The 12,832-nt window shown below is 34.5% G+C and overlaps 1 protein-coding gene across 5 annotated transcripts in view; it reads left to right on the top strand.

Moving 5' to 3' along the window:
* The window catches only part of LOC106874636 (ubiquitin-conjugating enzyme E2-17 kDa), an 82,217-nt gene that overhangs the window by 30,065 nt on the left and 39,320 nt on the right, over positions 1-12,832 (top strand). For all 5 annotated transcript variants that reach the window (XM_089364976.1, XM_089364974.1, XM_089364975.1 and 2 more), the window contains exon 2: positions 8,231-8,311. In XM_089364976.1, the coding sequence (XP_089221102.1) occupies positions 8,231-8,311 (81 nt within the window). The remainder of the gene's footprint in view (positions 1-8,230; positions 8,312-12,832) is intronic.

Below are 12,832 nucleotides of genomic sequence, written 5' to 3'. Positions count from 1 at the left end.
CTCATCATCATCGTCGTCATTGTTATTTAATATTCATTTTCCTTGCTGGCATGGATTGGGCAGTTTGATAGGAGTTGGCAAGCCAGAGAAGTGCACCAGGCTCCAGTTGTCTGTTTTGGCAAGGTTTCTATAGCTGGATGCCCTTCCTAACACCAACTAAGTGTTTTTTTTATATGGTACCAGCACAGGTGTTCTTTATCTGGCACCAGTGCTGGTGTATGTGTGTACATATGTGTGCGTGTATATATATATTACTCTACTCTTTTACTTGTTTCAGGACTTATTCTTTGGAAGCCTAGTACTTATTCTATCGGTCTCTTTTGCTGAACCGCTAAGTTACGGGGACGTAAGCACACCACCATCGGTTGTCAAGCAATGCTGGGGGAGACAAACACAGACACACAAACATATACATATATATATATATACATATATATATACACACATATATATGACTGGCTTCTTTCAATTTCCATCTACCAAATCCACTCACAAGATTTTGGTCGGCCCGAGGCTATAGTAGGAGACACTTGCCCAAGGTGCCACGCAGTGGGGCTGAAACCGGAACCATGTGGTTGGTAAGGAAGCTACTTACCACACAGCCACTCCTGCACCTATATATGCGTGTGTGTGTGTGTGTTTGCATTTGTCACTCACTCTCTGCTTGACAACTGGTGTTGGTTTGTTTACATACCCTATAACTTAGTATTTTGGTAAAAGTGAGCAACAATAAGTACCAAACTTAAAACTAAGGACTGGTGTTCATTTATTTAACTAAAACCCTTTGAGGTGGTGCTTCTATGTGGGTGCAAACCAATGCAATGACTGAAATTGGTAAAAGATAGTATACTAATGTTACTTTTGATGAATGGAAGACAACTTTGAACTTATAAAAGAACAAGTGATTCAGTTCATAATCTCATTGTTGTAGCATTACTATAAATAATGTTCCAGTTTCTTACTGAAGAATGATGTAGGAAAGATTAGTGAAACTGTGTCATTTAGTCCAATTTGTAGAATGTAAATATTCTAGAATATATTTGATAGTTTTATCTCTGGAAGATTTTTATTTAATTATATTAAATATGATAATTTGTCTTTCAGTGATGAGTGAAATTGATTTCTATTATTAAAAAAATAAGTGTTTTATATGTTTTTAAGTTTAAATAGGTTTACTGTGCAGGCATGGCTGTGTGGTAGGAAGTTTGCTTCCAAACCATGTGGTTACAGGTTCAGTTCCATTGTGTTGCATGTTGGGAAAGTATTTTGTAATATAGCCCTTGGTTGACCAAAGCTTCATAAGTGGATTCAGTAGGCAGAAACTGAAAGAAACCTATCCTGTGTATGTCTTTGTGTTTTTTTCCTTCCACTGCTTCACAACAACTGTTGGTTTATTTCCCTGTAACTTAGCAGTTCAGCAAAAAGAGACCAGACTTAAAAAATAAATAAGTACTGGGATCAAATTGTTCAACTAAAATCCTTCAAGATGGTGCCGCAGTGTAGTTACTATTCAGTGACAGAAACAAGTAAAGGATATAAATATAAATGTTATGTGAAAAGTTGTTTAATTCCCATTGGGTTCTGAATGAACAAACATATGATTAGACATTGCACCCAACACTACATTTTCAGTTGTAACCTTCATTTCTGTGATGGTAGGGTGTGATTTGAGAGAAATGTGGCTGCTAGTTCTAGCTGGTGGTGTGACCAAAAAACTCCCTTGCTCATTTGAATGGTGTTGAATTGGTGACAAGAAAAACTGTACAGTCTTTTAGACCTGACAAATGGCTTTGTATACACACAATATAGAGAGGAATAGAGAGGTGAGCAGACAAAATGTTACATTACAAGTCTGTGCTGTTGATGCCAGCATAGAAGATGGACGTTATTGCAGGGAACTGGAGGTTGCTTGGAATTATTTTATTAAAATTTTAATTTGAAACAATTACTTCCATTTGTCAGAGCTCTCACCTGTCTAATTATATAATTAATATCTGAACCATTCTATCATGTTTATTCCCTGAGAGGTGGGCAGAAATATATAATGACAAATGTTTATATGTATGAGCTTTAATAACTTTCTATCTATGTACATATATATATATATGTGTGTGTGTGTATGTATGTATGTACACATGTAATGTGTATAAAGATATATCTATGTATATATATTAGAATGGTGACAGCAAGATAGGCAAGGATGGAAATATTTTGATAAAATATTTCATTTCACTGTTAATTGATTAAGATTTGGCTATGCATTTATTTGCAAAAAAAAAGGGAAAAAATGGCTTTAATTGAATATTGAATTATGTAAGGCTATTTGAGGTAGTTAATTAACATGGAAAAATATTGATGTGAAAATTACATTAAAAAACAAAATGTAACGACCCATCAAAACTAGTTAATACCCTAATCAGTTGCTACAGAATCAATATAAAAAAATGTGTTTGTTATTTATAGGAGCTATTTTTAATGTTTTAATCCGGCTACACATGAGGTCTTGCTAATCTAATTAGTGTTGTGTAAATATTGCACAAAAGTTGGTGTGTAGGGGAGTAAGAGGGGGATTAAATTGTTATTTTGGATGGTTGTTGTTGTTTAATGCAGGTCATTTCTGATTGAGCAGATCTAGGTTGTCGATTGAAGAAATAGATGTGACTTACAGATGTATTGTTCTAGATATGCCATGACTGTACTTTGTAGGAGAACATTACGGTAAAGTCTGACCTGTGTACTCTATCATATAGGATGCAGTGTGGCTGTCTAAACATATTGTACTACCTCTACTGTCTGGTTGTATTTCATTTGATGATTGTCACAGTGGGAGTGAGGGAGATAGACTTGGTCAGAACATGCCAGTTGTTGTTCTGTACTCTCTATTGATGAAGTGCCTCCTAGAACAATGATTGGGGTTAATGTCTTTATTAATACCAAGTGTATTTTTTGCATTTCTTTTGACTTAGCAGGAGACAATATTTTTAAGATGATGATGTAGTATTATTCTGGGGTATTGTAGATGTCTGGATGTTTGAGGTGACTATATATTCTAATATGAAGACTGTCAGGGTTGGAGTTTGTTATGGCAACAAATTGTGCTTCAGTGTGTCAAAGGCTACATGGTAGCTTCACTAGTGCTGGTGCCATGAAAAATGGGAAAAAGCACTCAGTGTACACTGTGAAGTAGTTGGCATTAGGAAGTTGTAAAAGTCGTGTCAAAGCAGTCACTGGAGCATGATACAGACTTTGAATCCATGTCAGCATATAACACTACATCTGATTCCTCTTATGCCTAGTTTTTCTCTACACATATTTGTACTTTGTTGTTCATACACACTTACATTGCACATCCAACAGAAGGTACTAGTTTCATTTTTTATCCTGTCTTCTTAAGACAGCTGCCTTACTAATGTGCAGCATTGCAATTGTAATACAAGTGTCATACAATCTGCCCTTTACATTTTTACCAACCTTTTTTCACCTTGGCTGCTATACTTTCTGTGCAACCATTTCCTTGGTAACAAAAACTACATATTGCAAGCCATCTGAGTATTTACAAGAATCTTTTTCCAGTGTGCTCATAGTATGTTGTGCTCCAGTGAACTATCACATAGGAAAGCGTACATTCTTGGATAGTCTGCCTGTGATTCCACTACACAGCTTGTGTCCATAACTTACATCAGGTACAATGTGTGGAGTTTATACCTACTCTTCAACTTATCAAGCAAGGCTTTTTCCATCAAGAAACTAGGGTCCTGTCTTCTTTCCTACTTACTAAAACCATAGTCTATGCTAAGTTTATCTTGAGGCCTCACAATTCTGTTTCGCTTTCATGCCTGAAATTTCCTCTCTATTAAACTATAACTAGATCATCAGCATACAGGAGTTCCCAAGGACAGCTAGTCTTGAACTCCTCTGCAATGGACTATAGGACTTTGATGAATAGGAATGAATTGAGAACTTAGCTTTGATGGGCTCCAACCGTCACACCAAACTTCTCTCTGAAGTCATTGATGACTCTCACTTTAATTACTGTGCCTTTATAAATGGCTTGTACAGTTCTCATAAGCCATTTATCAATGCCTAGTTTCTTTAGTGACCATCAAATTGCTGTATGTGATACCTTGTCAAATGCCTCCACATTAACAAAGTTTAGGGATAATGATTTACTCTTAGCTAAGTATTTCTCTTGTCTTGCTAAGACATGAAATCACACTGCATCTCTTCTAGGTTTATCCCGGTGGTTCCTAACCTTTTCACTACCAAGGATCCCTTTTATTTAAATGAGTTTTCCAACAGACTCCTCTTAATATGCTTATCCTTATATATATATATATATATATATATATATATATATATATATATATATGAAATTTTGAATTTAGTTCATGGACCTTTGCAGATCACAGGTTGGGAACCACTGGTTTATCCTATCATGAATTGTGTTGTGACTTTCATAACCTGATCCAGTTTGCTTGATTCCTCTATAGCTTCTCTCTCTGGTGAATCTCTTTTGCCGTTTGTAGCAGTTTATTATGAAACTGCTTTGCCAATCCAGGTAGTTATATCCTCACCAGATATTTTGAGCATCTCACCCCCCTGATTCTTGTGTTTATAACATGTGCAAATTTCTCCCTTTTTTTCTCCTTAGCCAAGTATACCCATCGTATTGCTTTTCTAGCCATTTGATAATACTCCCTATTAGCATCTTTCTAGGTTTTTTTCCAAACTTGTTACTTAGCTTTTAGTTCCCTTTCAACTATCATTCCATTTTGTTAAGAGGGTTGTTCTTGTGTTGGGGACATGGAATGGTTTGAACATTAGCATCCTGGTAAACCATCAGCTTATTTCAAACTCCTTTTATTAATGGCATATCATAGAATGGATTCCTTTCAGTTAGCTTTCTGGTTAAAATTTTTGTTGTTTCCAGGCATGCCTTTAACCTGCAAATGGGATGCACAAAGTATTAAAAATTGTCACAATAGGAAAATATTGCTAATAAGGCATTAACCATCTTAACTATTTGTTACTATATTTCTTTTGAAATACATTACCTTTGAACAAAATTTTGTACACAATGAAGAATTTAGTAAACTAACGAAAATAACTTTGTCGTTATTAAGCTTTATAGGTACAGGTGTGGCTGTGTGGTAAGAAGCTTATTTCTCAACCACATGGTTCTTAGTTCAGTCCCATTGCATGGCACCTTGGGCAAGTGTCTTGGCCTCAGGCTGACCAAAACCTTGTGAGAGATTTGGTAGACTGAAACTGAAAGAAGCCTGTCATATATATGTATTTACCTGTGTGTGTGTTGTCTTTGTGTCTGTGTTTGTCCTCCACCTCTACTCGACAACTAGTGTTGGTGTGTTTACATCCCCATAACTTAGCTGTTCAGCGAAAGAGATCAATAGAATATGTACTATGCTTAAAAAGATAAGTCCTGGGGTCAATTTGTTCAACTAAAACCCTGGCTGCTGTCAAATTACTCAAACAAGTAAAGGATGTTTGGAACGTAATTTCACTTGTAATTTTAATGGAAGGTTATAATTTAGACCACTTTAAAACACAAAGTTTGTAACATAAGACCAAAAGTGGTCTCAGGTGGGTTGGAATCAAAAGAGTTAACCAAGACTTCCAAAAAGCAAAAACACATCTCACCTACTCTATGCTCTCTTACTATTACTACTATGGACTTTTATTTTTAGTTCTTGATGTTTACCTGCTGTGTCTTCTGCACTCCATTACCTTTTACTCACCCCCTTTCTCTCTCTCACATACACAGTCTTGTGCCAAGCATTAATCACATTTGGCTCTTTTATTTTAAGAACCACCACTGGAACTGTCTCTTCAACAATTGTCTTTCGTGCACCCATGTTAACTGCACCAGCCTCACTTATTCACTTACCAGACCTCAAGTCATGTCACCACCACCACCACCACTATAATGAAGAAAACAGAAAAATGTTTGACAGAGATAAAATTGAGACTACCACTGTTACTACTACTACTGCTGCTGCCACTGTTGCATACCATTAATAATTTCAGCCAATGGGATAACATCTTTGTGGCCATTCAGGTTGCTAGAAATAGCAGCCAAATCTCCTTTAAATTATACCCCTCCTTTCCATCTTTCCTCATGTAATCCTTGATATACTATGTTTAAAAAGAAATATATGAAATGGTCATGGCTGGGATACTTTTTGGTCATTAGCCTGCTTGATCTTGACTGAGTTGGTGCTAAACAACAATCAACATTGGTGATTAGGGAAGTATTTTAAAGACAAAACTTTTTTTTTTATTATTGTTTGATTTTATATTTATTGTGAAAGCAAATTTGACAAAGATTAAAAAAAAACAACTTTTTTTTTCTTTTTACTCTTTCTTGGAATTTTTCTGAGAAAACTAGAATATTTTTTATTTATCAGTATTGATCAGCAAACAATTCTTTTGCTGAAATTATAAACAAAGCCAGTTGCTTGTTTTGGCTCAAAGATCAGAGTACTTCTGACTGATGAGATGCAAGACACATGTTGAAACACCAGTGTCTCAGAATCCTTTGCACCAACGGGCTGACATACACACATGTTGTTGTTAAAAGTTATTTTCCTGTGATATACACAATATTGGCTAGCATATTTGTGTTTGAATCTACCAGAATGTATTAAGAATAAATATGCAAATCATCATCATAAAATATTCATTTTAAAGAGTTTTTCACAAATTTGAAGAAATATTTTTGTTAGCTTTTTGATAATTCTATTAAATATGAGGTCTTGGTTTGTTAATGTTCTGGTTGTTGTGGTTGCTATTGAACCTTACAGTCTAGATATATGATTAAAGGTGTTTAAACTGAGACCATCTGGTTTGGTGTTTCAGATAGTCATTTGGTTAAAACCACACAGTCTTAGGTTCAGTCTTGCTGTATAGCACCTTGAGCTAGTGTTTTCTATTATTACCTCATCATTACCATCATCATTTAACACCCCTTTTTTCATGTTGGCAGGGGTTGGACAGTTTAACAAGAATAGGTGAGCCAAAAGGGTCCACCAGGTCATGTAGCATAGTTGTTCATACACAGGCATCATACAAGCAATCTGCCTTTCATTCTGAGAGAGAGGGCTTTTATTACCATCAGTTCTCTGAACTTTCTGTAGCTATTTCATATTCTAGTAACTATACTTTCTGAGCTTCCTCCTCTACTGCTAATTAGGTCACCTAGATAACAGAAAATATCTAGTAGTTCTAGGAAGCCTCCTGGGCATTTCAGAACTTCTATTTCCTGTTTGCTCTTATTATTCATTGCTCCTGCACATCTGCTACAAGCAAATTCTACTTTATTAATTATCTTTGATTTCACTGCACCTCTTTTGTGTTCATAGTTTGCACTGAACAGACCATATGAATTTTCTACCTACAATTTATCTACATATGGAACAGGGTCATCCACCTGGAGGGATTAATGTTCTGTCTGTTTTCCTGTTTATTAGAACTTCAGTTTATGCTAAGCTAACCTTAAGACCTTTTAAATTCAGGTTTTGTTTCCTCATGTTACCCAATTCCTTGTGAATGATTGACAAAAACTGTATGGAACCTTTTTATAATGCAATTAATTGCGAAGAAATCTTGATAAACAGGGATCAGTGAATAATATAGAATTGAATAATAACAATCAGGATATGTGTTTAAAAATTGACTCCAAAAAATTGATTGATGATAAGAAAAAAAAGTCAGCCAGTGATAAGAAAAATTAGATTAAATATTTTGCTGTTTTGTTTTCAGTTGAAATTTTATTAGGGCAGATGTCCATCTTTTCAATAGTAGTGTTAATAAAATACATAACAGTTGTATGTTGAGGAGATTGGTTTAACTCTTTAGCATTCAGATTACTCTGTCAAATATATTTATTTATTCACATTGTTCTGAATTAATCAGGCATTACCTCATAGCTTTCATATTTCAATGGTATGATTGTTTTGTTCTTAGACTGACATTGTAGGGTAGGTGAGATAGGCCATTTACATCTAGTTTCATCATAAAGCATGTAGAATATTTCAGCCAGATATGGCCAGCTTAAAAAGAATCACTTCACACAAAATTTGCAATTTTAAATCATTGTCAGGAAGCAAGAGTTGGAAAATGATTTTATTGGAATAGAATGTTGGAATATCATTTCAAACTTTTAACCAAATTATATTTATTTATTTATGTTTATTTTCTTTTTTTTTTTCAGGCTTCAAGAAGATCCTCCTGCCGGTGTGAGTGGTGCACCAACAGATAACAATATTATGCTATGGAATGCTGTGATTTTCGGGTTAGACTTGGTTTTCCATTTCTAAAGTTTTATGTTAATTTGTACACATTATATCCTATATTTTAGTCATTTCAAGTAAGTCATTCACTCTGGTTGTTATCTGTGTCCCCTTCAGTCTGCCATTTTAATTGCCTTTCAACCATTTCTTGTAAATTTGATAAATTTTATTACTCTAAAGGAGCAAGGTACAAAACTGAGCCATTTTCTTTGTAGATTTTGTCATTTGGATGAAGTTTATAGAAATATATTTGGATGCAGAACTAATGTAGTCAAGTAAATGTGATGAGATTAGTCAGTCATAGATCCTGAGTTCAAATCTACTAGCTGCTCTAGTTGTAAATATTCTTAATTTCATCCCTTTCTGTTCACTTAAGTTGTTAGCAATATGTATTAGATCTGATGTTGGCTAGCATTTTGGAACTTAAGTATTTGCCATTCATAACATTACAATTATTAAAAGTATTTACATATATTGTAACATTTACTACAATGTTTATTACTGAGTGTTGTAAGTGACCTCAAAGTTCATTCTCCATGTGCTCTGATCGGACCTCCATGTGGCTGGTTTGTATGGTTATAGTGTGCTTGAGAGCTGCTCATGAGGTCTCAGTATCCAACTTCTATGAAGGTTTTTTTTTTAATTTCAAGACATGATGAAATAATTGCATTTCAATCCAGATACCTGAAAAAATAAGTTGCAAAGTGGGTTAATGAATAAAAATCATTGCCAGCCTTTATTTGACAAAAAATTGTCTCAACATTTGATTTTGTACACCCTCTAAAACTATGAAAATTGAGAACTGGGGGTAAATATTACAAAGCTTTGTTTAATTGATGCTTAGTTTTCTGGTTATATCTTCATTTTACAAATTTTCATCTAATGATGATGATTATGTGAAATAAAACCATAATTGTGTGGATTAAATGAGACAGAATCATCATCATTATTGTGTCTAAATATTGGAATGAGCAGATATTTAGATAAAAATAAATTGACTGTCTACTCATCTAAAATTAACATGTCTACTGCTGTTTCAGTTGATGCATTCAATGTTTACTGGCTACACTGTTTCACTTCAGGTCTTAAGTGAAATTTATATTACTATATGTCTTCTTAACATGGATCACGGTGTACAGTGAGAGCTTGATAGGTTTATCACAACACCATTTGTAATAGTTGGGGTTTATAAAACTATATGTCCTTTCTGACATCAACCATAGTTTACAGTGAGGGCTGGTAGGTTTATAATGACAACACCTGTAGTAGTTGGGCTTATATAACTGTATGGCCTTCTTAATATCAACCACTGTATACAGAGAGGACTAGGTAAGCTTATGATACCACCAACAGTAGCTGGGGTTTATGTAACTGTCCTTTCTAATGTTGATCAGTGAGGGCTATCATTATCATCATCATCATTTAACGTCTGTTTTCCATGCTGGCATGTGTTGGATGGTTTGACAAGAACTGGTTAGGCAGAAGACTGCACCAGGTTTCACTGTCTGTTTTGGCAGGGTTTTTATGGCTGGATGCCCTTCCTAATACCAACGATCTTACAGAGTGGACTGAGTGCTCTTTACGTGATGCCAGCACCAATATAAAAATTTATATGCTTGGTTTTCACAACTACATGTTGGTGAAAAAATATTATTTGCCTATGGTGGCGCTGATTACTTGTTAGAAATCATCTTAGTAGTTTAGGGTTGTGGACACAAGTAAGAATTACAGACAATTGATTAGACTGAAACCATATCTGTCTATTGACAGATTGTACAAATTAAAAAAATGAAACTTAATACTCTTTTCTTTTTTGAAATTATAGGAGTGCTGTATTTCTCATGGCATCACACTGTTAGCATTTATATTCTACATTATGTTGTCAAATTAATGAAGTTATAAAAGCCAACTTTCTGATAAGACCTTGTTGTTTTGTATCATTTTGAAATGTTTGTGTAAGAACAATCTTCTTTAATTTTCTAAATAGGACCCCCTTCATCAACATAACATGGACGACATACATAAATCATGTTAGAGACCTGACCAAAGTTTCTTGTGAATGTCAGTAGTTTTGAGGTTTACATGTTTATACTCAGTTGTATTTTGAATGGGAGTATAGGGGAGTAATACATCTGGAAATGACAAATACACAAAACAGAAGATATTCATGTGTATATGCAATGGTGGGTTTGAAATGGAAAGTAATTTCATATCAAAATAATCTTTGGTAATAGTATTCTTACAGCAGCTTCTTGGTATTTCTGGTCCATGGATGGAGAAGATATATGAACTTTGAAAAAGTTAAAAAAGTATCTTTATCAAAAGAGACAAGATTGTTGCCAAACCAATTATTCCTAATAACTGAAAACAATATATTACCTCAAAGAGCTCTGTATTATATATAACGCCATGGTTGAGCCATATATTCTCAACTCTTTGAGATATTTCAAGTGTCATAAGTTTGTTCATTCTGACAGGCAATGGCCTTGAGTTGAAGGTTATGATGATATTGACTGCATGTCCATTTGATTTCAATTAAAGAGAAAAACAATTCAAGTGCAAAGAAAGGGGGGGGGGGAATCTTGCTTAGATGCAAAGTGCTTAATTTCTCTTAAAGATTATTTTTGTTCTTGTCCTTCATAAATAATGAAAGATCCCCAAGAAGATATGGCTCCGTGACAAGAAGCTTGCTTTCCAACCACATAGTTTTGGGTTCAGTCCCATTGTAAGGCAGCGGCTTGGTCAAGTATCTTCTACTATAACCCTGGCTGACCAAAGCCTTGTGAGTGAATTTGGTAAGCTGAAAATCTGGTGTGTGTGTGTGTGTAAGAGAGAGATGTGTATGTATGTATGTATATATCTATGTTTATCTCTCCATTTATGTCCCTTGTCACTGCTTGACGACTGGTGCTGGTTTGTTTACATCCTCATAACTTAAACAGTTCAGCTAAAGAGACCAGTAGAGTAAGTACCAGACTTATAAAATAAGCACCAGGGTTGATTTGTTTGAATAAGCCCTTCGGAGCAGCGCCCTAACATGGCTGAAACAAGTAAAAGATAAAAAGATTCTTCACAGTTATCCACCCTTAGTATCGTCTCCAAGAAACTAATTTTAAGAGTCCTGATAGCATCAGATTAAATCATCATCATCATTTAACGTCTGTGTTCCATGCTAGCGTGGGTGGGAGGTTATAATAAACATTATGGCATCCGTAGCTCTGATGTTAGATATTAGTAACTCTGATTTGTTACATGCAAGTCACTGCTAGTGCTGATGTACTGAATGATGTAATCAAAATATTAAGACCCACATTTCCATGCTTGCATGGGCCAAACAGTTTGAGGCAGATTTTCTAGTCAGATGTCCTTTCTGTTGCCAACACTCACTTGTTTCCAAGCATGGTAATACTCCCCAAAGGTGGGCACTATTAATTGAAAAGTTAACTCTGTTAATCTGTTAACCAAAAAAGTTAACTTCGTTAACCGTTAATCAGTTAATTCTTTAAAAATGTAACGGAAGTAATTGATAAACCATTAATGTTAAATTTTATTATAGAAAAAACAAAAAACTCAGTTTTTGCTCTAAAAATCACCTAAAAACACCTTTAAAAAATGCCAAAACTATAAGATCAATTGACTTCAATTAAATTGAAGTTAACGGAAGTTAAATGTAACAGAAGTTAATTGGTCCAATAATGATTTCCAAAGTTAACTTAAAGTTAAATCATTAAAGAAAATGTTAACTTTGTTAATTAACGATTAATGGTTTAGTGGCCAGGTTTGATATTCTCCCATGGCCAGATATATTCTCGCAGATATTGGAAATGAGTGACACTTGTATGACAGTGACACTCATCTTAACTTTAAAGCAATGTCAAGACAAAGAGACACAAACACACACACATGCATTATGGGCTTCTTTCAGTTTGTATACCAAATCCATTCACAACTGTTTTTCTACATACTGCAATCTGAGTTAATTGATCAAAGTAGTCTGGAGTAGAATGTCTTGACTGATGAGGCTTAACATGTCTGTAACTGTTATATTTTTCTGCTCTCATAGATCAGATTTAATTGCCAAAGAAGGAAGATTTTTATGTGAAATACTGTGTCTTGAAATTATCTCCCTTCTCTTTTTGAGTGTTATTTAGAATTACTGTTAGATTTATATTTTGTTTTTCTCATTAAGAGTAACATTTTAATCCATTGCTAATCTTTTTGTATACATCATTCAATACACCCATCTGAATTATTTAAATTCATGTTCTTGGGCCATTTGAGTTATTCTTGGCTAACTTTATGTAATTACATTTGTTTGTGTTACTTTACCCAACTTAATTTTCAGCTCAATAATTGTCTGACACAGAAGTTTATGTCATAGAATTAAAAAGACAGCTTAACCCCCCACTAAACCCTATCTAATCATGGACATTTTTAATGATCACAACCCTATAAAGAAGATTCATATTAAACCACCCAAAACTTAAACAGCAAAATATTGCATTTCTCCCACACATTTGTGA

Source organism: Octopus bimaculoides, chromosome Z (genome assembly GCF_046866305.1).
Source record: "Octopus bimaculoides isolate indiv1 chromosome Z, ASM4686630v1, whole genome shotgun sequence".
NCBI lineage: Eukaryota > Metazoa > Mollusca > Cephalopoda > Octopoda > Octopodidae > Octopus > Octopus bimaculoides.
This window is presented reverse-complemented; position numbering and strand designations above follow the sequence as displayed.